The 26,465-nt window shown below is 46.7% G+C and overlaps 1 protein-coding gene across 3 annotated transcripts in view; it reads left to right on the forward strand.

Moving 5' to 3' along the window:
* The window catches only part of Prkca (protein kinase C alpha), a 413,537-nt gene that overhangs the window by 354,585 nt on the left and 32,487 nt on the right, over positions 1-26,465 (forward strand). For 2 of the 3 annotated variants that reach the window (XM_063241821.1, XM_063241822.1), the window contains exons 12-13: positions 9,539-9,601; positions 10,426-10,564. In XM_063241821.1, the coding sequence (XP_063097891.1) occupies positions 9,539-9,601; positions 10,426-10,564 (202 nt within the window). The remainder of the gene's footprint in view (positions 1-9,538; positions 9,602-10,425; positions 10,565-26,465) is intronic. The other variant, XM_063241823.1, reaches the window with a different exon arrangement.

Genomic DNA, 26,465 nt, shown 5'->3' on the forward strand with positions numbered 1-26,465 from the left:
TTCCATTTCCAGTAAATAGGAAATGTGGGGTATCCCTGCATCATGTGAATGGAGTCATTTACCCACTCACTGAGCACAGAGATACTGACACCCACGGTGCACAGGCGCTGGGAATGCAGAGTGGTGAGATGCACCCCTAATCTCACACGCTAACCTGGCATTGGAGAAGTCACTTGACTCAGTGCTTGCCTTTGGGAGGTGTGCACAGGGAACCATACCAGAAGTCCAGAATTGGGGAGTGACAGCAGCATGCCCTGAGGGAATGCACAATCCAGAGATGGAGAAGCAACCTTCCAAAGAGAGGTTGTGAGCAGCGGCAGCACTGATCCAGGGTGTGGCCTGTGGCTCCTTGTGTGCAGGAGGCAGTGTGAGCTGGGGAGGAGTTGGCAGGGGCGACAGATGCACAGGAGACAGCTGAGGAAGAGGCATCAGAAAGGGCCCAGTCGGTCTGATGCCACCAAAACCAATTCTTACAGAGCCCTGTCACTGAGAAAGACAGGATTGCAGGAAGGTAGGGGATCGGTGAGGATCTTTTTATGGCTGAAGTACTGGGGCTAGAATCAGAGCTTCAGCTTGGAGCCAAAGAGAAACAAGTGTCCTTGACAAACGTTCTGGAGGGATGAAAGCAGAGCTGGGTGATGACAGTGAAGACAGGAAACTCTGCCTTTACATGATGCCTGTGTTAGATCTGGGTGAAGGGGGAGGGCGACCTCAGCTTGGACTGTTTCAGGGGGATGTGCCTTGGATGTGGGCGTCCCGCAGTGGAAACACAGGCGGGCTCCAGGTAAGGCGGAGGAGTCGTGTGTGGGGGTGGGAAGGGGACCTTGCTACCTGAGACAACATCCTGCATCTCATGCCCCTGAGGAGTCTTAGAGAACTCAGTAGAAGCAAGCTTGAGCAGATGGGTGTTTTGCTTCCCCCAAAATGTGCATGGGTGCACACCCTAGTTAGCCATTAATAATCATTAATAAGACTTAATCATTATGAAGATTTTTGGAATGTCCAATGTCAAACAGCAATCAGAAGAAATTTTTTTTTTATTTAAGAGGAAAAAGAGAAAAACACAAAACAAAACAAAGCAGTGTAAGGTTACACATAATACAGAACTACAAAAAAAAAAAAACATAACCAGAAGAAATTTTGACCTATGTGGGATTGTCTGCTTTACAGACTGTTAACTGAAGTCACGATGGGGGATTTGTTGGTGGTAAGCTTTAAAAATAATAAGGGAGATTTCTCTGCTTTTATTTTTACTAAAAAAAAGTATTGTTAGAAATGTTCTAGCCCCTGTCTTAAGAGATTGTGTGAGTAATAGCACTAAAACGTTCCAGTTGTGAAATAAAGCTTGATAGCACAGAGCTATAAAGAACAGGTAACAAAAAGCCACTTTATATTATAAAGCAACACCAAGTGTCTCATCCAATAAGCTTTCATTGTATGTGTGTGGTACAAAATTTTTAAAAACATACAGAAAAATATGAAAAACAATGGAACACCTCTTCCCCCTCCCCTATCTCACCCTTTCTATTAGTTTGCAGAGGTGGTACCTATTAAAAGCTCGGTCTTCATTGTCACGGAGTTCAATGCATGGTTATTTTAAGCCTCCTGGGTGTGATATTTGCCCAGGTGCACACTTGTGGCTTCTCGTACTTCAAAGACCTTAAATGCTGTGCAAACTTTAAAATGTCCTTCTGTATTTAATCTGAGTGTCAGATATTAACCTATTAGTGATTTTGAAATAATGGCAGTAACTGCCAGTAAATATTATGAATTGCTTAACAGGACAACCTCAGGTATGTATCAGCATATGTTCCATTTATTCCAGCACTTCAGAGAATGAGTAAACCAGATAAACAGTGCATCACACACTATACTTTGCCTTCCAGGGAGTAATTGTATTCTCAAAGAACAGTATGTTCAGTCCATGAATAGGGAAGTGCGCCGCGCGGCCTCTGAACCCCCGACCGGCAGGGGAACTGACTCACACGACACACCAGAATGCAGAGACAGAGGTCGCGTTTATTGACTCTCCACACAGGTCGTCCCCGGAACGTTCCTCCCTGATCGGACTCTCCAGTGGGGCTCTCTCTGTTGAGTAACCCCGCGTAGTCCTCCACTCTCTATGGTCTGCGTGTCTTCTCTTCCTCTCTACCTCCTGCTCTGTCCTTATATCTATAGTCCTGTCCTATAGGGTAACAAGGCGTGGCAAAGTCTGATTGGGGGACATCAGCTGTAGCTAGGCAGAAGCTGAGGGTAAGAATACGGAAGTAGGAAACGGGCGCCATCTTGGCATCATTCGATGGGAGGGGTAATCTACTGAAGGCTTCGCTCTTTCCTACAGGCCTCATCTGCTTAGGCAGGTCCTCTGGCTCGGCTCCCGACATCTCCCCCTTTTTTCTTTATTAAAGGCGGTGGATCTAAGGGTCCCTCCAAGGTATGATGTTGTTAGATACCTGGGAGTGGGCCTACTTTGTAGGCCACGGCATGAGAGAATGTAGAGGTCTATACCCCGCTGTGCATCACCTCATTTCGATGCATATCCTCGCGCTAGGACCATGCTTGAGGTGAGTGGTTCATTTTTTCGCAGGGCCAGGCTTTTGTGAACCGAACCTGGATGCATATAGACATTCATTCCTGCCTTCCCCCCAGCTTTGGGGCGGGTGGCACTGCAGTACCCTTGGTCTCGCATCTCAATGCCAACAACTTAGCTCCAGGAGAGGACCCTAATAGAGTGGGGTCTGTCTTAGGTTGGTCGGGAGAGCCCCTCCCGCCTTACCCGTCATTGACTCCATCACTCATCTCCTCGGGGAAGAAGGATGCCATCCAGAGGCACCTGTCTTTCTCGGTCCCCAACTGATGCTTTCCTCAGTAAACATGATCCAGTTGGGCAGCGAGGAAGCATTTGGGGGCTTAAAGGTGGAGAAAACCACCATATCATTAGAGAGGGGCACAGTGATATTGAACTCATGGGAAGTAATCGGGGCATCAGGAAGGCATGGCAATCTAGCTGTACAGTTGTGGGCATAGGTTCGCGGGAGGGTTGGAGATGTAACTGAAACAATGGACAGGGCTGGGGGATGTAGCCCCCCATACTATTTCAGCATAAGCACCGTTAATCAGCAGTAGTACCGCCAGGCATATTTTATGCCAGTTGACAGGGCGCGGTGCATGAGCAAACAAGAAGGCGCTCCGTCCCAGGCAGACCCCAAAGAGGAATACCAGAGTATACATTACCACACCCAGCAGTAGGTGGTTCGGTGCCTTGGCTAGGGTGTCATTGTTCTCCTTCTGCGTTGTCAAGTTGGTCCTTAGCATTATGGTCCCCTTCTCCTTTTTCTTCCTTTGTGGGGCTTGGAGTCTTTCTTATCAATCGCTCCGGTACCCACAGTGGTTCCTTTTCCTGTGGGGACACACAAACCGCGCCTCGGTTCCAGCTGACCACTGGATCCGGGCCCATCCACTGTCCCGTTAGGACATCCTTCCACTTTACCCATCCTTTGTTGGCGGGAGAAGGGCTACAATGCTCCATCGCCGGGGAGCGATCATTGCAGTTTTGATTCAAAAAATTATATGTAAACAGTGCCATGGATAGTCTTGCTTTTGGGGTCAGGCTGTGGCCTATTCCCCCTTTTTGTTTTGTTAAGATGTTTTTGAGGGTTTTATGGGCTCTCTCAATGATGCCCTGTCCTTGTGGGTTATAGGGGATTCCATGTTTTAACTGGACTTGCATGGTTTCACAAAATTTTGCAAAAGATTTCCCAGTGTATGCTGGGCCATTGTCTGTTTTGAGATGTCTGGGTTTTCCCCAGGCTGCCCATGCTGCCAGGCAGTGGTTAATCACATTAGACATCTTTTCCCCTGTTTCCGCTGACGCAAAGATTATATGAGAGCAGGTGTCTATGGAGACATGAACATACTTTAGAGAACCAAACTCTGCCACATGAGTGACATCCATCTGCCAAATGTCGCCGGGGGTCAACCCCCTAGGGTTAACTCCGACTGACACTACAGGCGAATGGGTGTCACATGAGCCACAGAGTCGCACAATGTCGCGTGCATCTGCTCTGGGGATATGGAATGTATTGGCAAGAGTCCTGGCATTAACATGAAATTTGTCATGAAATTGACGGGCTTGTTCCAGTGGGGACAGTATATTGAGAATCCATAGCGGGCGAGTAGCCGCATCCGCGGCCGCATTGCTCTGCACCATGGGCCCCGGTAGGTGCGTATGTGCTCTTATATGAGTGATAAACACTTTATGGTGTCTACTCGTGAGCAATGCCTGGATAGATAAGAACAAGTTTGTTACTTTAGAGGTTGGCTTGATTGGGCCCGCAGTTTCCAGGACCTGTAGGGCATTAACAACGTATTTCGAATCAGAAACAATATTGAGGGCCTCTGAAAATTTTTGGAGAACTGTTTGTACAATCAACAACTCTACCACCTGTGGTTGATCTGGTTCAAACTGTATGGTAACCGGAGACTTACCTGAGACTACATAGGCCCCTATCCCGGTTTTCGACCCATCAGTATAGATAGTTGTTGCATGAGCAAGAGGTGCGGAGGCGGTGATCTTTGGGAATATCACCGGATGTTGAGTAACAAACTGTAGTATGGGGTCCTTAGGAAATTGATTATCTATATCCCCGGGGAACACGCATCTCAAGATGGTCCAAGTATCCAGGCAGGCGGTCAGGGTCTTTATCTGAGAAGCAGTATAGGGCACCCGAATGGCATAAGGCGGGGAACCAAGATGTTGGATCGCTCTACTGTGCGCCTCCAATGCCAGAGAAGCAACTGATTCCGGGTAGTGTTCAATGACCTTGGCAGGTGAGACCTTAGGGTGCACCCACAGGAGTGGTCCCTTTTGCCAAATCACCGCCGTGGGCTAACATCTGGTCTGCAGCAAGCAGATTTCGAAAGGCTGTCCTGGGTCAATCCTCTGTAAAGTAGCTCTACTTATGGCCTTTTCAACCCTCTCTAAGGCAACCCTGGCCTCTGGGGTGAACTCTCTGGGGGAGGCAATGTCCGGGTCCCCCTTCAAGAGATCAAACAGAGGCTTTAAGTCAGAATTGGAGACATGTAAGTAAGGTCTGACCCAGTTTATATCTCCTAATAACTTCTGCATGTCATTTAAAGTGGTGAGATTATCCGTTCTGATGGTTACCTTCTGCGGAGAAACCAGAGTAGAGGAGAGTTTGGCACCCAAGTAGGTCACCACTTCTCCCCCTTGAATCTTGTCAGGGGCAATGTTCAAGTTAGCCTTTCTCAGGGCCTTGACCAGTTGGCCTAACATATCTTCTAACATTTTTGTTTCCTTTGCACTGATAAGCAGGTCATCCATATAATGAACGCATCTAATCTTGGGGAAGGCTTTTCGTATAGGGGTCAGCAAGGAATCCAAATAGATTTGACACATAGAGGGACTGTTGGCCATACCCTGAGGTAGGACCACCCATTCGTATCTGAGATCAGGGCTCTCCTGGTTAACCGTGGGCAGGGTGAAGGCAAATCGATGGGTGTCTTCCGGATGCAGGGGAATAGAGAAAAAACAATCCTTAAGGTCTATGACATAGACTGGCCAATGTCTTGGGATCGCTGAGAGTGCCGGAAGCCCCCTTTGAACTGCCCCTAAGGGTTGCATCTGCGCATTGATCGCTCTCAAATCATGGAGCAGCCTCCATCTGCCTGATTTCTTCCTGATGACAAAAATGGGGGTATTCCATGGGGAAGTCGACGGCTTTAAGTGTCCAGCTTGAAGCTGGGTTTTTATTATTTCCGTTAGTGCTGAGAGCTTCTCCTTGGGCAGGGGCCACTGAGGTACCCAAACTGGACTTGGGGACTTCCAAGTGATTTTAATCGGGGTGGGTAGGAGAACTTCTTCAGTGGCCCCTAGAAAAAACCCAGGCCATGTCTGCCTTCCTTCTTCTCCATAGGTACAGGGGAAGTCTGGCCCTGTAGGGCAGAGCCCAAGCCCTTGCCGGGGATATACCCTTGATTCTTAAGCATGCCCTTGGCCTGAGGAGAACAATTGGATGTAAGGGTGACGTCCATCTGGGTAAGGATGTCTCTCCCCCACAGAGACACTGGCAGTTGTAGGACAAAAGGCTGGAAATGACCCTGGTGGCCTTCCTCATCACACCAAGGCAGGGTTATGGCGCTAACCTGAGGAGCTGTCACCATCCCTAACCCTTGAAGTGTGTTGTCTGCTGTATTTGTGGGCCAACTAGAGGGCCAGTCCTTCTTAGAGATGATAGACCGATCGGCCCCAGTGTCCAAAAGCCCTGTAATTTTTCTCCCATTTATTCTCAATGATAACATGGGTCTTTTGTCAAGTGTCAAATGCAGCCCTTCGAAAATCCCCGACCCCGCGCCTGGTCCCCTACCGCCCCTGATCCTCTGCTGAGAGGGGAATTTTCCGTGAAGGCTGGGGAGCAACAAAAGCTGCGCTATCTTATCTCCCTCGTTAATGACCAGAGTTCCGTTAGGGGATCGGACCAGAATTTTTATGCGGCCTGTGTAGTCAGAATCAATGACTCCGGGGACAACAATGAGACCTTGCAGGGCAGCTGAAGCTCTACCCAACACCAGTCCAACTGTCCCCTCAGGCAGCGGTCCACAACATGGGGTTTCTACGATTTGGGTACCCAATTCAGGCGTTAGTATGAGTCTGGTGGTGGCACAGAGGTCCAGTCCTCCCGAGCCGAGCGTGGCTCTTGTGAGGTTTGGCTGTCTCGAGGGGACATTCTCAGGGTCCGGGGGCCCACTCCTTGGAGGGGCCCCCTCTGGCCGTTTTTTGTCTCTGATAGCTGTCTGCCACTCAAGCGGTTTCCGTCACTATCAAAGATGGAACGACAGTCCTCAGCACGGTGAGCTCCTTTCCGGCAGCGCCTGCAAATCTCCCCTCCCCCTTGGACGGATCCGCCGGAGCGATTCCTTTGGGGGCACTCACGCTTCAGATGCCCTAGCTTTCCGCAAGTGAAGCAGGCGCCTCCTTGGGGCCTCTCTCTGGCCTTTATTTTGTTATTGGTAGCCGCTGCGAGCAAGGCGGCCACACCTGCGTTGGAAAGGGGGCCCCCTATCTCCCTGCAAATTCTTATCCAGGTGTTTAAGTCCTTGTTCTTATGTGGTGCGATTGCTGCCCTGCATTCTTTAGTACATTGTTCGAAAATCAGTTGCTTGACCAGTGGTAGAGCTGTCTCCTTACTAGGGAAAATCTTTTCTGCTGCATCTTGCATTCTAGCCACAAAATCTACAAATGGTTCTGCGGTGCCTTGAACTACCTTAGAGAGGCATGCGGATGCGGTCCCAGAGCCGCTTACCTGTTTCCAGGCTCGCATTCCAATAGTATTGATCTGCTCGTAGACTGCACTGGGGTACTGCGTTTGATCTTCAGCATATTGCCCCTCCCCCGTTAACATGTCTCTGCTCCATCCCCTATGACCCCCGGCAGCATTCCTCTCTGCCTGTTCTGCTGCGTACTCAGCATACCAAGCCCTCCAATCCAGATAGCTGCCAGCTGGAAGGCAGGCCTTAGCCAATTGGGCCCAATCCCCAGGCGTAAGGGGAATAGAGCAGAGATTTTCTAGTATTGCCACCGTGTATGGAGCTTCGGGGCCAAAAGTCGTGACCGCGCTTTTCAACTCTTTTATCTGCTTAAGGTCAAAAAGCTCCCACACATTCCTACCCTGGCCTGGGGCAACTTGTATGGGGTACACTCCATAGGGGCCCACGTCTATCCCTGGTTCCGGCATCCTTGGTCCCGCCCACCATTTAGAACGCCAGAGCGAGCCATGGAAGTATCTTGAACCCCGAGGCGGCTCAGCATAGGACGGTGGCGATGGGCGGGGACCGATAGTAGCCGCCAGTCTCCTAACCTCACTCTGCGCCCCCTGGTGGCACAGTTCCTCACGGCGCACCGCCTCCGGAAATAGGTCCCAAGGTGGGGCCGAAGGTAATTTCTCCTGTCGCCAGCAGGGGTCAGCAGAGGGTTTCTCTTTTTCTCCCTCCGCGTCCCCCATTGAGATGGCGCGGAGCTCGCGTCGGAGACCCCCGTAGATGCTTTTCCTGGACTGTGCTTCTTCATAATAGGAATCAGACGAGTCCGATTCCTCCCCCCTGGGGTCTTCCTCCCGAAGGGAACCTTCCCTAGAGTTTTCAGCTTTCGCCCGTTCGAAGGCTTCTCTCACCTCTTTGATACCTGCACCATGGACAGCGGGCGGGAAACCCTCGTTTTCCTTCTCTAAGCAGGTATGTATCATCTCCCACAAGGGGCGAACGGAAGGGGATAAGTCCCCGCCGAGCTCGGCAGAGGCCAGATCCCCCCCCAACCTCTCCCATGAAGGCAAAGTCAAACGTCCCGTGGGTAGGAACCACGGGGCTATCCGGTCAATCTCGGCAATAAACAGCTCGAGAGTGGCACGACTTACCCCAAGATCTTTTGTTTTTAACAGTCTCTTAAGGGCCTTGGCTAAATCCCCAGCCTCTTTGCTCGGTAATTGGCCCATATTCTATCAAAAGATACCCTCGGGTGGCTAAGATCTGCTCACCTCGATACCTGGCGTATGTACACCAGGGGAGTTAAGAAACTTGCCCTGTAGGTGCGCGCCACCCAGGGCCCAGGCGTACTCCCAACTTACCTGGCCGACGACCTCTGCCGTGTGGTAAGCCAAAAGCGGTCTGTCTCTGCAGTACGGGGGTGATCAGCTCCCCGTACGGGCCACCAAAATGCGCCGCGCGGCCTCTGAACCCCCGACCGGCAGGGGAACTGACTCACACGACACACCAGAATGCAGAGACAGAGGTCGCGTTTATTGACTCTCCACACAGGTCGTCCCCGGAACGTTCCTCCCTGATCGGACTCTCCAGTGGGGCTCTCTCTGTTGAGTAACCCCGCGTAGTCCTCCACTCTCTATGGTCTGCGTGTCTTCTCTTCCTCTCTACCTCCTGCTCTGTCCTTATATCTATAGTCCTGTCCTATAGGGTAACAAGGCGTGGCAAAGTCTGATTGGGGGACATCAGCTGTAGCTAGGCAGAAGCTGAGGGTAAGAATACGGAAGTAGGAAACGGGCGCCATCTTGGCATCATTCGATGGGAGGGGTAATCTACTGAAGGCTTCGCTCTTTCCTACAGGCCTCATCTGCTTAGGCAGGTCCTCTGGCTCGGCTCCCGACAGGGAAGTAGAATTTTTCTTTCCTATACCACATCCCTGACATAGAATGGTCTAACAAGTATTCACTATTCAAGTGATTATACTAGGAATGACTTTCTTAGGCAGTAAATTACCTACCCATTCTTTTCCAAGAAGAAAAATATACCTGTTTTCTTCACTGTATTGACCGGGCTTTTCTTGGGTGACCTGGAATGATTGAAAGGCAGAGAAAAGGTCTGATGACCAGAATACATGCAGGGTGATGTTGATCTCAGAAGGCCTTAAGGTCTTGCATTCTTTGATCCCTTTGCCTGAATTTGAGACTAAAAAAGTATCCAAAAGTTTAAAGAAACAAGCAGGAAACCTAAAGCACATTTTCTTTTGCAGATTCTATGCAGCAGAGATTTCCATTGGATTGTTCTTTCTTCATAAAAGAGGAATCATCTATAGGTGTGTATAAAAGATCTTCTCACAGCAGCACAAAGGGCAGGTTTGCCAGGCCCTGGTGGGCTTGTAATTCTAAGACAGAGACATCAGACATGGAGATAATCATCAATCATCCCCGGGAAACTCGGGCCCATTGGCACTCACCTTTCTCTGCAGCCTTGTGGCAAGTCGGAGCTACTCTTTGATTTCTAGACCTCAAAGATTCTATATCTCATTTCTACTTTACACAAGAAGACTTGTTCTTTTTCTCCAGTGGCAGATCCTTCCTCTACATTGTATTTGGAATGCAGGTCAGGGAGCAGTGGAAACTGAATTGCTAGTATAGATACTTAGCCAAAAAAGAACGTGAGGAGAGGCAAGAGAAAACTACCGAATTACATTCTGTTAGCTGTAGGATGCTGTAGGATGCAGTGAGATTCTGATGCCAAAGGAAGAAAAATGTCTTTCAGAATTAACTGAAGAGTAAAAGAATGCTGGTAAAGGCATGATGAAGGGAGAAGTGAGGTGGTCCTAAACCCAGAATTTTGCAAACCCTATACAGAGAATAATATGTCAAATGTCTGGGATCTCTCCAAACACAGTAAGTTGGATCTCTGAGTTCATAGGAACAGCCAAAATTGAGAATCACTAATTCAGCCAATTAGTCATTTTTTCACTGTGTAAGCATCTTCCATACCAGGCTTTATATTAGATTCTGAACAAGACACAATAACTCCTGACCTTCCTCTCCAGGGGCTCAGAGTGAAAATGCCACTCAGATCCACTCCTCCAGAGTAAACAGTGATACCGTGTGGGAGGGACTCTCATGCTAACCTTCTTCCTTCCAGGGATCTGAAGTTAGATAATGTCATGCTGGATTCAGAAGGACATATCAAAATTGCTGACTTTGGGATGTGCAAGGAGCACATGATGGATGGAGTCACGACCAGGACCTTCTGTGGGACACCAGATTACATCGCCCCAGAGGTAGGCGCCCCATTTCCCCATGTTTTCTAAAAGAGCACACGCCCCGCGTGGAAGTGTGGGATCCTTAGTGAATCACTAACTCAGTGTGTGGGTCCTGGCCACCAGACAGACTCAACTAGACAAAACAGAACAAGGAAATAGGGGAGCTCATGGGACATAGTAAGCCGGCATCTTATTTCCTGGAACTTCTGTTCTGCGTTTGTGTGAGCCAAATAACTAGTGAAAGTATTCCTTAAGTGGCCACGGTCACAATAATTTAAGGGACCCTGCAGCAGCAGAGTTGCTGCTGAGACTATTCTGCCTAGAAAAGCTGGGTTAGAAGATGGTTGCCATGATGACTTTTTAGCAGCCACCAAGTAACAAGTGCTGAATGCACTCCATGGAGTTTAAGAAGAATGGATCTGTATGCTTACATAAGCAGAATGAGTCCACGATTGTATGTTATACTCTTCTGTCTTTGGTATGAACTTACCTAGGAATTGTCTTCTATTTTCTGACCCTTCCTGCATGCATTGTAACATGGGTCCTGTGTGGCCCACTCTGTGTTCCTCTACAGCCCTGGGGAGGCAGCAGGCTTTTCCCATCAAAAGCAGTAGATTCAAAGTTCATCAGCCAAAGAGCTTCTTAGAGCACTCATACTGGCTGTTGGTTTTGCACCCCATGTCTTTTCAGTGTATCCCCTCCTTGCATGTATCCCAGACACTGTGTGAACAGAGGAAAAGACAAGTTTTGAAGTCAAAGCAATGTGACCTTTACGCTTGACTCTGTTATTTACAGGCTTATTTACCCAAGTTTCTTGATTCTCTGAACTCCTCTTTCTTCAGTAGCAAGTTAGGGTTACTCCGCTTCTCCCTGTGAGAACTGAAGAGCCCAGTATTTACGTTCAGTGTGTGTTACACTGTCATTATTTGTGGCTAGTATGACCCTCAGGGGAAGTCATTTGTTTCAGAAGGGGACGCTGAGTTTTATTCCTCTCTGAGTTTTACTCTGTTGTTGTTGTTGTTGTTGTTGTTGTTGTTGTTGTTGTTGTTGTTGTTGTCATATGCCTGGACAACTTGGTAACAGACTTACTTAGAAACTCAAATTGTGAATGACAGGGCCAGAGATAACTTTTTTCCTCAAAAAGCTCACTCAATACTTTAAGGCATAACCTGAACTTAGGTTTTTTCACATGTGAAAAGTAGTACTTTTTGACACAGCATGTTTTCTGAAGACTTCTGCTGGCTGCCAGTGCTGAACAGGCCATGGCGGCTGCCAGGTGCCATAAAAGCTCAGTGACAAACATGGCAGCATCTCTAGGAATAAAGGTGGCTTTGATCTTCATCCCCACTCATACCAGGCTCCACCAATCACACAGGTGGCTTCTTGGTTTCAGTGACACCGCAGCTATCTGCTGTCCTCAGGAATGACTGAGTCCCATGGAGATGAAATTTCACATACAATTAAAGTTTTCCCAGTTGGGTAGCTTGTGTTTTTGGTTGTGGTCCTTGGTATTCATTGTAGGAATTTCCTGTTACTAACACATATTTCACAGCTTCAAGCACAAATTTAGCACAAAGTTCTAGAGTTCAGAAGTCCAAAATCAGTCTACCTGGTTAAAGTCAAATTGCTCCCAGGACTGGTCCATTCTGGAAACACTGGTCCTCACTGTTTGCATCTTGTAGCAGCTGCCTACATCCCTGGTTCCAGGTTCCTTCCTCCTCCTCTGTGCTGTGTAGCTCTCCCAGTCTTCCCTGTCTTTTTCCACTTCAACCTTGAAGCTCCCCTCTTCTCTCCCAAGGACCGTGTGATGACTGTCAGCCCATCCAGATAATCTAGGGTCATCTATTCATCTCCAGACCCTCCACTTACTCCTGAAAAGTCCCTTTTACTCTGTAAAATGGATGTTCAAAGGTTCTGAGGACTAGCATGGGAATGTCTTTGGCGAGAAGGGACGTTATTCAGCCTCCCACACTCATTCTGATGGCACTTTGTGTTGGATAATTGCCCCATCTCCCTGCCAGTGACACTCAACAGACTGCTAGCCTGGTAACTTTGTGCCTCTTTATACACAGAGAACAATGTGCTCTTGCTCAGAATCCTCTCATTTCTTTTTTTATTTTTTATTAGTACATGTTTGCAGTACATAATGTTTACACTCTTTGTTTGGAGTTGGTATGTGTACCTAATACATTTAATTCCTTTTTTCATCTCCTTTCTTCCCTTCCCTCCTCCACTTCTTAATCCTCTTCTCATTTGAGAAAGATGTGTCTCCCTCTTATTGTCTTTTATTTTGTGTTGATTTTTAATTTATTGATATTTAAGCTTATGCATCTGGTTTATTTCACTTAATATTGACTCAAGTTTTCCTTCCTTATGGCAGAGTCGTCCTCCACTGTGTGTTAAATATGTTTTTTTATTAATTCATGCTGATGGACATATAGGCTGCTTTCAAGGTTTATCTGTTATGAATTGTGTTGCTGTGAACAGGGACACGCATGTGTCACTGTAACATGATGTCTTTAACTCTTTGGGGAAGATACCTAGACCCTCCAAAATAAAAGATTCAATAACAAAAGGGAAAGTGGGATGAACAGACACTTCACGGAAGAAGTACAAATGGCCAATAAATACGTAAAGAAATGCTCAACATAACTGGCCACAAGACAAATGCCAATTAACACAGCAGAGATACCATCTTGCCCCAGAAAGAATGGCCACCATCAAGAAATTAACTAATAGCAAATCCTGATGCGGATGCAGAGAAAAAGGAACTCTTCTACATTGTTGATGGGAATGTAAACTAGTACAACCACTATGGCAATCAGTGTGGAGAGCCCTTGAAAAACTGAAACCAGAAATTCTGTGTGACCCAACACCCTCATTTCTGGAGCCTCCATTTGTCTCTTCCCTGTAAGAGCAATTATAAAGGAAGTGACTGTGTTTATTCAGTGCTGGCCATGGGCCAAACACTGTGTATACTTTACCTTGATTGTCATACCAAACCCCAAAAGCAAGGCATCCTCAGGCCCTCATTTCAGACGAGGTGACTGAGGCAGGAAGAAATGTACCGAAGGCCACATTGCTACGAAATGCCATAATTAGGCTTCAACCCCAGGCTCAGGCCATCTCCAGACCTTTGCATCACTCACTACAGGAAACTACTCAGAACCTTGGCATCTGAGATGAAGATGGCATTCTGGGTGTTCACTGTGCCCAGCGTGCTGACTGCGGGGCTGCACAAGCATCTCAGACAGGCTCCCACCTTGAGGGGTCACAGTTGGGAAGAGGGGACAGATACTCCTGCAGACAGGCAGGGACCCCAGGCCTCGTTCAGCATCCAGTTGACAAGCTGCGTTGCCAGGGGAAATGGGTCAATAAGACCTTCAGGATGTTACACTTCCTAACCTTTTATTTTTCCTTACAGCATACAGGAATTTGATATTTTTGGCCCTAAAATACTTGTAGTCTAGGAAAAGACCAAAGAGGTTTAAGGTTTCCAATTTTTCTCAAAGGTTAAAATAATTTTATCTTCTGTATAAATCCTCCTGTCCGGCAGAGGCAAAATAATTATCTTAAATGGCATTTTGCCTAATACACACAGTGAGGCTTTAAATATCTATGGCTATTAGGTCAAAACCCTTGAAATCAATTAATACTATCACATCTCCCTAACCGGTGAATACCAACTGAGGTGGCAAATGTGTTGAAACAAATGCCATGAAAGAGCACTAATCAGGGTAATTCCCGAGGTCAACAGGAAGGATTCTCTTTGCCTTGACACAGGAAGAAATCCTGGGGTCAGTGAGTCCCCAAGAAGGCTGAGCCAAGCTGCGTGTGGAGTTAGTCTTCCTCTAAAAGCTAAGTTATTTCTGGTGTGTGCTTCTGTGGTCACATACCTCTCTGTAGCCAAGAATCAGACCAGGCCAAAGCACTGTCTTCCCCTCCCTGGAAGAAGGAGAAGCAGCAAGAACAGTATTACTTTCGGCCAGTGTCACACTGGACACCCCTCGCTGCGGGGAGAGTAATGCTCGTTAAAAATGTGCCATGCAGGATCATCCTCCCAGCCTTGCTGTGGCAGTGCAATGCTAGGATATGTGCAAAGGACCCTGGTCCCCATGGTGTGCTGACTGTCCACTCTGCACCAAACCCTCTGAGCACACCTTCTTGTCACACTTTACATGTGAGCAGAAGCTCTGGGACTCACCCAAGATTACACAGCTGATAGTGGATAAAAAGGGATTTGGAGCTTTGGAGCTGAGACATTCTCACCCCATAGCCCATACATTGTTTTTAAAATTGCTTTGTCTCCTTAGTTATGGGAAAAGGCAGTGGAAAGCCAGCACTCAGCTGTAGACCATCTTTTCTTGGCATCTTAGTAGAAGATGGGCCTTGTTGTGATCAGAGACAGTCGGGACGTGGACCAGTGTTCTGGCTGTTAGTACTAGACAAGTCCCTGAGAATCTAAGGGCAAACCAGCACCCCTTACCCCCTACCCAGCACATTTATGGTTGCTCACCCAGAGCCACACCTGGGGATACGTGGCCAGAAAGGGGAGCCCAGAGGAGCCCTGCTAGGGGAGACTTGGGAAGTTAGAAACCGATGATCATAGTTTGGGAAAACACGGATTTCACGACATGGGTGCAACAGTGTTCCTCTTGGCAATAACACATGACACCTCCAACATGGCAAAATTCACTAGAGGAGAAACTTTCTGTCACAGTTGTCCACCTCAAAGCCTGCTGCCAGGGATCAGGTGGCCAATGTCTGCGAGAGCTGGGGATTTCAGACCCAGAGAACAGGAGACCTGTCCCCAGAGGATAGCTTCTGCATTCCAGTCCTCTGGGAATCACAGTTCAGTGATCCCTGTGACAGCAACCGGATAGATGCATTTTCATGTGAAACTCGTCTAATTGTTTTGGTGGCACTAATACACAGGAAAAATAAAAATTTTACAGTGAGATTCAGCCAGTGGCCTTTCACTGTGACCTCTCATCTATAGGGCTCCAGGTCTTTTTTATGGGAGAATTCCATGTTAGGGGTGGGAGAAAAAGAACTAGGGATGTGGGCCGAGGGTTTAACTCAGCGGCATAAGCTCCTGCCTGGCAAGTGTGAGGTCATGAGTTCGATCCCCAGTACCGCAAAAAAAAGAACTAGGGATGTGCAAAAAGGTAGAAGAATAGGGGTCCATAGTCTCAGAACCCGTGGCCTGGACTCTTGAACTCAGAAGTGGTGGCAACCTTGGAGATTAAAGGACAGAAGAACCAAAGACCCCTTGAGAGAGCTAGGCCAGTGGCAGTGATGGCATAGAGTTGAGAGTGGACATCAAGGGCCTGAGTGAGGGGGATCCCTGAGAAATGGAAGGAGAGGAGGGAGACAGTCACTCCCAGAAAGGGCATGCAGAAGAGAGGAGCATTTCAGCTGCAGAAACCTGAATGTGTTTCCCAGCCAGAGGGAAAGACATAGAGAGAGGAGAAAAACCAGGAGAGAGAGGCCAGAACGAATATGCATATGAGAAAACCACCTCCCAGGAGGAAACAGCATGGGGAGACCCTCCCGTCAGTGCAGGGAGAAGGTACAGGGCTGCTGTTTGCCAGGGTGATAGGAAAGCTTGAGAAGCCATGTCTTCACAGTGACCCCAGACATTTTGTCAGCTGACTTCCTGTTATGATATCTTTGAATTTTGTTTTGGCTTGTTTTGTTTTTTCTTTTTCTTTTTTCTTTTTTGTGAGAAAGGGTCTCACAGTATAGTCCAGGCTGGCCTTGAACTCACTGTGTATCCTAAGCTGGCCTGGAACTTAGGGCAATCTTCTTGCCTCAGCCTCCCAAGTGCTGGAATTACAAGAATTGCCACTATATCCAGCCCTATTACAGTTTAGATGTGGCCTGTCTTTCAAGAGATCTTGTGATAGAGGTTTGGTCTTCAGTACCATGGTGGTGGGAGTAGATGGGACCTTTAAGAATGGAGCCTAGCACAGGGTTAATAAGGTCACTAAGTCTACAGCCCTTGATAGGAATCCACAGCTCTGTGGGACTCTGGTTGGTTCCACAGGAACGAGTTGTTATAAGAGATCAAGACTGTCTGTTGCCTGCTCTCTGGCTTCCTGTCTCACCTGTGACCTCTCCCTCACATGCACCCTTGCCAAGATACCATCTGCCATGTGACACAGCCATAGAGGCCTCATAGAGCTGAGTAGATGTCGGTGCCATGCTCTTGAACCTCCAAAGGGTGAGCCAGATAAATGTCTTTACACAGCACCCAGACTGGGGTGTTTTGTTACAGCAGCCCCAAATGCACTAAGCCAATCCCCCTTCCCGTCCCTGGCCTCTGGATCTCTAGACCGGCCCCACTGGCTTCCTCCCAGCCCTCAAGCGGGCCAGACCTGTCCTGCCCTCCCCGTCTCCTTTCCTCTACGGAGAATGTAACCCAGGCACCTGTGCAGCTCCCTCCTCCACCTCCTGCAAACCTTTACTTCCCCATTAGGGAGGCTCCACCCTTGCCATTTGGTGTCCACCTGCAGATCTCCAGCCCCACCCAGCACTCCTGACCTCTGTCCCTGCTGTTGGTTCCTGACAAATATCCTGCGCTGCTGGACAAGGCTGTGTCCTGGGTTTATTTATCAGGCTGTCCTCTTGGGCACCACAAGGGCAGTTTCTTGTTGTTTATTGTCTGTTGCTGTTTTGTTTCCTGCCTGATCTCAAGGTCTAGAACCCAGCTTGTGCTTAGGATGAATGTATGTGTGCTTTGCCTTCCCAGCCACCGTGGATGTGGAACAGGTAAAGGCTGTATGTAGCCCAACAGGGTTGAGAACTCCAGAGCCAGTATCCTAGAACATGATCTCCAAGCTGCTGCAGGTGTGGGCCAATGGCACATAGTACAGAGAGGCTATACACCTTCCATCCTTACTGAAGAGGGCCCATGAGCTCAGGGACCTTGGCGTCTGACAGGTGATAGACCATCAGCCCAGGACAGCCTGAACTGCCCCCAGACTTGACATCCCAGACATTTCCTATGGCCAGGCAGGGTTGGGGAGGGGTAACTGGCAGAGGGACAGACAGTAAAAGGATCTAAAAGCTTGATAAGAAAATAGCTGTAGCAGAACATACAGCCAGGCACTTGGGCAGTAAATTAGCTCTTGCCAAACTGAGAGGGGTGGGAGATGAGGGAGAAGAGCCTATCTGCTTTAGCAAGGCAGCAGTGATATCAGCCCTCAGACTGCAGACCTCGTGTGCAGCACTGGCCAGGGCCGAGAAAAGCACTTGATTAAAGAAAGACAATAATAAACCAGCACAGCCTCCTCTCTATCACGGTCCAGCTTCGTGCTCTGCAGGGTCACGCTCCAGGGACTCCATCCCTGCAGGAGAAAATGAAGGCACTGCTTTCCTTCAGAGAAGTGTTTAAAGAGCCAAAGCCGAGCTTTCCTTTGGGGTCTTCTCCTCTGTAATTCTCCTCTGATCTTTTGTAGGAATTATGTAGGTTATATGATCTCATATATTTTATCCTCTGCCTGCAGCTCTTTAGCTGTCTCATAATCCCCCTGACCTCAGAGCCAATTGACTGGGCCCTGTTCTAGGTGGCCCTTGGCACCTTCTGTGTCACCGTGGCCTGTGAGACAGCTCTTCTTCCCTCCTGCCTCTCTACCCTCTGCTTCCTCTTGCCTCCAGAAAGGATGGGGCCCTGTTGGATTCACTGTCCATTACTGAGTCCTGATACACCCGAGACTATGCTAAGTAATTGATTCATTTCATTTTGTTTAATTGCTGAGCACTTTGTGTTTTCAGAGGATGAAACTTAAGTGCAAAACAATTCGTTAATTTTCCACAAGGCCTCAATTGAGGGCAGAGCTGCGCTTTGAACCCAGGGCTGAGCATCTTCTCCCCGCAGTGACTGTAGCCCTGGAGGAGGTGACTGCAGTTTCTAGCTCCTTTGCTGCCCGGAGAACACTCACCCACCGAGGCACCGCTCTCCTGGGTTGCCACTTGTCTTCAGAGCCACAATAATGCTCTAATAAATGTTTTCTCCCGGTATTCTGTGACCTAAATCCTTCACTTAGGATTTTTTTATCCTGTAAAAATGGGCTAGGAGTTTCTGAGCTTTCTTTCACCCCTTTCTTTGCAAAGTTGCCTGAGCACAGTGGGGAGGAGGTGGTATCTTAAACAGATGCTAACATAATCCATTTCCTACTATGTGCCATGCACTTACATCAATTAGCTCACTTAATTTTTATAATAGTCTGCTGAGACAACTTGTACTATCCCTGTTTTATGTACAAGGGAAGGAGGGTTGGAGAGGAACGTAACCTGCCCAAGGCTCACAGATAGCAAGTAGCAGGGCAGGGACCTCAGTCTGCCAGCCTCAAATGCTGGTTGCCTAATGCCATGGGCAGCAGACTGCCACCTTCAGTGCATGGTTTATTGCTCTGTCACTAAACACATCTATAAAGCCCCACTCAACTGTGAGACCTCCTGGCTCCCAATCTTTCATTCCGTTATAAAAGCTCTAACAGTTGCAAAAATGTCTTCCTAGTCTCTGTTCATTCAGTTACTACACAGATACTTGTTTTGTCCCAGTTAACCTCATGAACAACTAACTCCCTGAGTTTGGCAGGGAGGTTTAAGGAGAGTCCTGTGGCTGGATGCCAGCCAAAGGTCCTGCCACCTTGTCCCTTGCTCCAGTCCTACCCAGAGAAGAACCCAGAGACAGGCTGCTGGGACTGAGTTTGAGAACCCCTGGGAGAGAGGTCAGAGAGCCCACGACAATGCATTTGATTCCAGACTACCCCATTTCTGCTCTCTATCATCTGAATGTCCCCTCACCCCCAAGGGAAGACCTCCTGACCTCCCGCTTGTCTTCAGGCTTTTTCTCCATTATTGTATAATGAAGTCTGGCTGTAGCTGTGTTCCCTTAAGAGCTTGGAGTGACTGTGCTCAATGAAGACATCTGTATTGTCTTCCTCAGAGTCTGCCTTTGGGTTTTGCTCCTGATGAGCGTGGCCTGCCTCACGAGGACTGCTCTGTTAACTCTTTGCCCATTTTTCAGCAGTTGTTTCAATGGCCTGATGCTCCATAAGCAGCCAGAGCTGTGGTGACCCTGCAGTTTTGTGTCAGGCCTTGGCAGGTGCACCTTCTGGCTGCTGGGGGCCGGCAGCTACAAGGCTCTGCTGGTGCTGGAGGATCCAAGACGCCCTCTGGCTCTCAGCCTCACGGGCTGCCTTCTCATGGTCTCCCTCCATGCAGCCACTCGTCACTCATTTTGTCCTAAGCTGCTTAACAGAGCGACTGACACCCAGTTAACCAGCTCGCAGGGTGGGAAGGGTGTCAATACAGACTCTCTGAGTGTGCTTCTAAGAGGGCACAAATAGAAATTCTAGCTCCCCAAGGCTCCCCTGGCACTTAGCCATGTCACTTCTGTCACATTCTGCAAGTCAAAAGGCAGTGAGGACCCAGGTAAGAGGGCCCAGCCCCTGTTCTGCATTTTAGAGCAAATGTCAGCAAACTCTGTGAAGGATGAAATAGAAAATATTGTAGGCTTTTCCTTAATCTAAATTTTAGATTTTGCCAAGAAGCAGCATTGCTCAACTGTTATCAAAAGGCTAATAATGTAGTCTTTTTACTTTACTCATTTTACATTCAGAAATGTAAATCAGGCTTCACTGGCAGACAGCACGGAAGCAGCAGGCAGGCTGGATTTAGCCTGCTGGCTGGAGTCTGCCGAGCCCACCTGCCCTGCTCCTCAGGCTCTCCCCTTGGCCGTGCTCTCCTCTTGGTGTGGGGGTCTCCAGGCCAAAGGGAGATGCCTCTCGCAGTCTGTGTCACTCCTGCAGCATGAGCACATTCTTGCAACCTGTGACTCTCCTTCCAGACCCTATGTGGCCAGCTTACAAGACCCATCTTCCTAGGATGACCACCTGGCTGAAGTTTCCTCTCCAGTGGAAACAAAGATCAGCAGATGGCCATTTGCAGTGGGCAGTGGGATGCAGCTGGGACATTGCATTAATCAGAAGAAACCAGGAAAAGCTATCTTAATTTCAGGCAAAACAGACTTCAGAGCAAGAAAAATTATCAGGTACTAACCCTAACCCTAATGATAAAGGGATAAATTCTCTAAGAAGATACAACAATCCTTAACATGTATGCGTCTACTAATAGAATATCAAAATACATAGACTAAAACTGCAAGAAGAAATAGATGAATTCACTATTATACTTGATGGTTTCATTAACCCTCTATTATAATTTGAGATACCAACACCCCTTTTTCACATTCCAGCAGAAAGTCAGTAGGACATAGTTGAACTCAAAATCACATCAACTGGATATAATAGGCATCCACAGACTACCATATCCCAAACAACGGAATATATATTCTTCTCAAGTTCATGCAGAACATTGGCCAAGATAGACCAACTTCTAGGCCATAAGACACACTTCACCAAATTTAAGAGAAATCATACAGTAACTAGTTTCAGACCACAGAGGAATTAAACTAAAAATCAGTAACATAAAGAGTGCTTGAAAATCCCTAAGTATTTAGAGATAAAGCAGCACACTAATAAATAATAATACGAATCAAAGAAGAAATTGCAAGAGAAATTTTAAAATATTTTGAAGTAAATGAAATTGAAAATACGTACTACTTGTATGTTGTAAAATGCAGCAAGGAAAGTTCTTATATATTTATGCCATATAAATTCATAATGCATATATTAGAAAGACAGATCTAAAGTCAGTCACCTAAGATTCCATTTTAGGAAACTACAAAAAGATGAGCAAGTTAACTCTGAAGCAGAAGAAAAGAAATTATGCAAAATAATACAGAGAAAATCAACAAATCCTAAAGCCAGTTCTTTGTGAAGGTCAATATAATTGATAAGCCACTTGCCAACCTATCTAAGACAAAGGAGAGGACATAAATTGCTAATATCAAAAATTCAAGAGAGAATCCCACAGCTGTTAAAAGTATAATAAATAATGCTGTGGACAATTCTGTGCCCAAGACTTTGATAACTAAGTCAAGTAGAACAATTCTTGAAAGACGTAAACGATCAAAATTCACACAAGAAGAAACAGATTATTTAAAGTGGCCTATATCTATTTTAGAAATTTAATCAGTAATAACTTTCTAAAACAAAAAGCACCAGGCCCAGATGGATTCACTTGGCGAATCCAACAAGACAAATCAGAAAGAAATTATACCCAGCCCAGTCTCTCAGAAGATCAGAGATGAAATATTTGTTAACTTATCCAACACAGCCAGCATTACTATAATAGCAAAACCAAAGGCAGTATAAGAAAAAAAAACTAGGCTGGCGATTTAGCTCAGTGGCATAAGCACCTGCCTGGCAAGTATGAGGTCCTGAGTTCGATCTCCGGTACAAAAAAAAAAAAAAAAAAAAAAAAACAGTATCTCTCATGAACATAGAAGTAAAAACCTTCAACAGCATATTAGCAAATCAAACCCAGTACGGTATTAAGACCATTGCTAGTGGAAGCCAGTGTTCATTCCAAACGCTTCTTTGTACCATTAGAGCAGTCTTGAGTTGTCCTGAAGTGCTTTCCATTCTTACAGTACATGAGCAACTAGAGAGGAGGAAAGAGAAGGGGCGGCTACTGTGAATACTTCTTAAAGCATTTTGTTTATTAAATAAGTCATTTTCTAGTCTCTCTGATCCTAGAGTCACAAAGTTGTCTAAAGAGAAAATATATAGTTTACAAGGTTTGTTTTTTATTGTTGTTGGTTTCTGTTTTCTTTCTTTTTTTTTTTTTTTTTTTTTTTTAATTTGGTTTTTTGTTTGTTTTTGATTTTTGGTTTTGGGGTTTTCTTTATACATTCTTTTCCCCAAAGATTTCAAATCTTGCAGATATTTCTCATGTGGTACATCATTAATTCCAGATACTACATTTTCATGTATTATCCGTTTAGTGCCTCACCCCAGTTACATTCATAACCCGCAATGTCTAGCAGAGTGCCTGGCGCATAGAAGTGAACAGTCAGCTGACTGCCTGGAGCATAGAAATGAGCAGTCAGCTGGAAACTGCGAGCTAAAAAAAGAAGAAAGGGAGTGGGGAAATTCTAACACCCGAAGAAAGACCCGAAATTCTGCTGCTCTGATAAAAAATTAGTTGCATGAAGGGAATTTTTTTTTATTTTAAAGAGATTTAGACAAAGAGGACATAACAAAGCAAATTTTGTTTTTATGTATTTTATCACTTCAGTACCCTTGCTTAGAACCAGGCTGGCACATAATAGGCAAATATTTGCTTAAAGAATAAACAGCAGGCTTAGCACTGATGGTATATTTTTAGGTACCAACAGTGTTTTAAGAGTGTTCAATAGATATTTTTTACATTACCCTTCATGCCAGAATGCCTCTTCCCCTCCTATGGACCAGGTGTAGTTTTTGGCTTTGAATAACCTTCACCCATTGGTTCTGCATGGTTCTGCCTATTTCTTTCTTCTGACATTTGGCCGTTTGAGTTACATGTGTTCCGCTTACCTTCAGTCAGTGCACTTTAATATGCGCGATGCCATTTAATCCCCCACACTTTCCAGGTGGCTACCAGAATTCTGGCATCACGGCTGAGGAATTGAAAGCTCAGAGAGGCTAAGCAACTTGCCCAAGGTGACAAAGCTTCTGAGTGGCAGAATGGGTCTCCTGCGGCAGAGTTCAGTACTCTTGCCTCAGTGTGCTTCCCTTGGGTGTTCTGGGCATGGCTATACCATCCAAATGGGATTTGTTTGAGATGCATCTTGGGTGAGAATTGGGCATGCCTCACCCTTACCCACTATGGCACCTCCTGTGTGACACACTCTGACCTCAGGCCTGATGCTACAGAAAGGAACAGTCAGGAGCTCTGAGGTCTGTCACTTCCTGACCTTGACACTAATCAGCCTGCTCAAGCAAGCCATTTTGCCGCCCTGAGTCTCAGGTTACTCTTCAGAACTCTAAAGAGACTCTCCTAAATTATCTCTGAGGTCCCTTCCAGCTTTAGCAAGCCAATAACCCTCAGCCCTTTTGATTTTTCATCTAAGAGGTAGGTGGCATTTGTGGAGTGCAGTTGAATGGATCATGCATGCCTTCCTCTGGCACAGCCTTATGGAGTGTCTGCCCTGGGCCAGGTGAGACCTTGGCAATAGATACAGAAGCAGGTGACCCAGCCCTGAAGGGCAGTTTGGGTTTGGATTGAGTGGGTAGGGTAGCTAAGCAGTCCTCTAACAGGGCAAAGGTCCCAGCTGCATGGCCCTGCAGTTGTGGCCCCCAGAGGAGCCAGTAGAGGAAAAGTTACTGAACTTGTAGTCCCAACTGTCCAAATACAGCACCCATGAGATGCTCACCCCATCTTCTTTCCTTCCAAGTGCTGCTCTTTAGACATATCACATAGTTGTTTTTGACTGTGTGCATAAGGAATCCTTTCTGAATCCTATTGATATAGGAGAATGAAATTCCCAACCTACTATGTCCAGTACAAGTTTGTGTTCTCTAAAATCAAAGAATGAATTTTAGGAACAACGGAGGCTGGAAACTCAAAAGACAGCGGGCATAAGGTGGGACAGAACTATGGTTAACCAATAAGATTAACTGTTCAGGTAAAATTAATTACACTGGGGACAAATGGGGAAGTGAGTCAAGTAGAAAGCAGGCATTCTTAGGGAGCAATGACTCTTCCCTTGGAGGGTTGTTATGGATAGTAACTTCTGGCTTTCTCAGGATGATAGAGACCTATTTAGAATATCAGTACTTAGGATATGGATGCATTTGTTTGATCTTTTATCTTGAGGCCTGGCCCACAGCAGGAGGTATCTGTCTTCTCCACAGTTGCAAGGTGTCTGGGCTTCTGCACCGGCTCCTTTGAGGACCTATCCCTGTCTCACTGCCTATGTTTCTGTCTGACTCAGGCGCCTGAAACACTATGTTCTATTCTTTGAAATTTATGATGTTTTTCAAAACAGCCATAGTTTTCTCAATAAAATAAAATATTTTTATCTTTGAAAAAAAAGAGGGAGTACTCTTTGTGTCCCTAAGAATGAAAGGACTTGAAAATGTTTTAGGTATCAAGGCCATTGTTTTGAAATAATGGCTCAGAAAGTGCCTTTTGTGGTCAGACAGCTTAGTTAAAAGTTGACTCAAAGGATTAGCAAGTAATGAAGAGTATAGTGTAGTTCAGGTATTATACAGGAAGGACCAAGAGGGCCACTATCCTCCACATTTATGGTCTCATAGGGACCTAAAGACACAGCCTTAGAATCAGAGTTCCAGATGAGACAGACATTCCGGCTGCTTTGATCCTCATAAGCATGTGAACCCTTTTCCAACAAGAGTCACCTTCACTGGGCCAGCTCCCACCCTGGCTATCCAGGGAACCATACTGCATCAAGACCTTCAGTATAGAAAAATGGTCAGAAGTGTGAACACTAAAGCCGACTGGACAGCCAGGGTCCAGATTCCAGCCTTGCCACTTTCAATCTGTGCAGTCTTCAGCAAGCTACTTAACCTCTTTCTGCCTCATTGCCTCCTCTTTGAAATAGATTGTAAAGAGCTAAATGAACTTGTGAATGCCTCTGATGGTGGTACTCTCACAGACATTGTTATTATTACCAACAGTATCTAAAACCCTGCAGTGCTGTCTGTAAGCTCTCTTAGGCTTGAGCTGTCAGAACCAGAAGATATCTAGAGCCTCATCCTCTCTGGGAGACCTTTGAGTATAAATCCCTGCCAGAAGGTAAAAGGCGGAGTGACCTTAGCAGTTACAGACTTCTATTGGCTATGGGCCTGTGGCCTATGAAAGATGAGAAGCTGCCTCCTGGTCCCTTTCATGCCCTGGCCCTACGCCTGGCCGGGAAGAAAGCTCATTCATGTCTCATTTTTTTAAGACAGGCAGCCATTTGTAACATCCTGACATCCCCCAAGCAACTGGCTCATATAAATGTAATGATAATTATCATAATGACAAATAGCAGTAAAACTGAATGACAGTGGCCCTGTTGGGGGTCTGTGTTTGAAGCAAAAGTTTAGCCTCCCACATGCTGCGGAGAAATCACCAACTCCAGCCCTTCCTGCCAAGTCTGCCTTTCCTTTTGTGAGTTAACCCTGTTGCAGGAAGCCAGATTGCCATGGCCACCCTTTGCCCGGGACTTCAGGATATCATGCAGTCCAGGCTTGGCTGCAGGCCCCATTGGCCCATAAGTGCCAGGGACACCTGTGCCTGTCCCTACTGGGGACAGCCCCTAGAGAGTCTCATCATCTACTCTGTGCTGTCTGAACCTAGTCTCAACCCAAAACTGGCTCCTCAGGCCAGTGAGAACCAATGAACCAGAGTGAGTCATGAGAGCTGGTGGAACTCAAAGGAGCTAGACCAGCACTGCTCAGCCAAAACTGCATTTAGCAGCCATGTTCTTAAAGAAACGGATGAACATTGTATTTATTAAATTTTATTTAACCCAATATATCAAAATAAAAAGCTATCAATTTCCTATTTTGCATTTTTATACAGTCTTCACAATCTTTCCATTGTAATTTTATGCCTAAGGCACATCTCACTTTTAGCCACATTTCAAAAACTCAGTTGCATGTGGCTAATGGTTAGTGTAGTGGACAGTGTGACGCTGACCAGCTCAGAAGGGACAGTATAACCAGCACCCTAAATCATGTGTGTGTGAACATTTATCTTCTCTACCACTGTTTCCTTTTTGCACAGGAGCTTGATACCTAAATATATTTATTTATAATAGATTTGATCAGCTCACCGAAGGAAAGATGTATCTGTTACAAACAGGAATCTGCACTGGCAAGGTTGCACCCTATACCTTGTAACTCAGATCTTTGGAACCGCCCATTTCATCACAACTGTGTGCAAGCCAAAGATGTCAGATTATGAACTTTTATGGGAAGAAATACTCAAGCTAGATCCTAAACTCTGTCCT

Source organism: Cavia porcellus, unplaced genomic scaffold, assembly GCF_034190915.1.
Source record: "Cavia porcellus strain 051 isolate PalLab524CR breed Dunkin Hartley unplaced genomic scaffold, mCavPor4.1 scaffold_32, whole genome shotgun sequence".
Taxonomy (NCBI): Eukaryota; Metazoa; Chordata; class Mammalia; order Rodentia; family Caviidae; genus Cavia; species Cavia porcellus.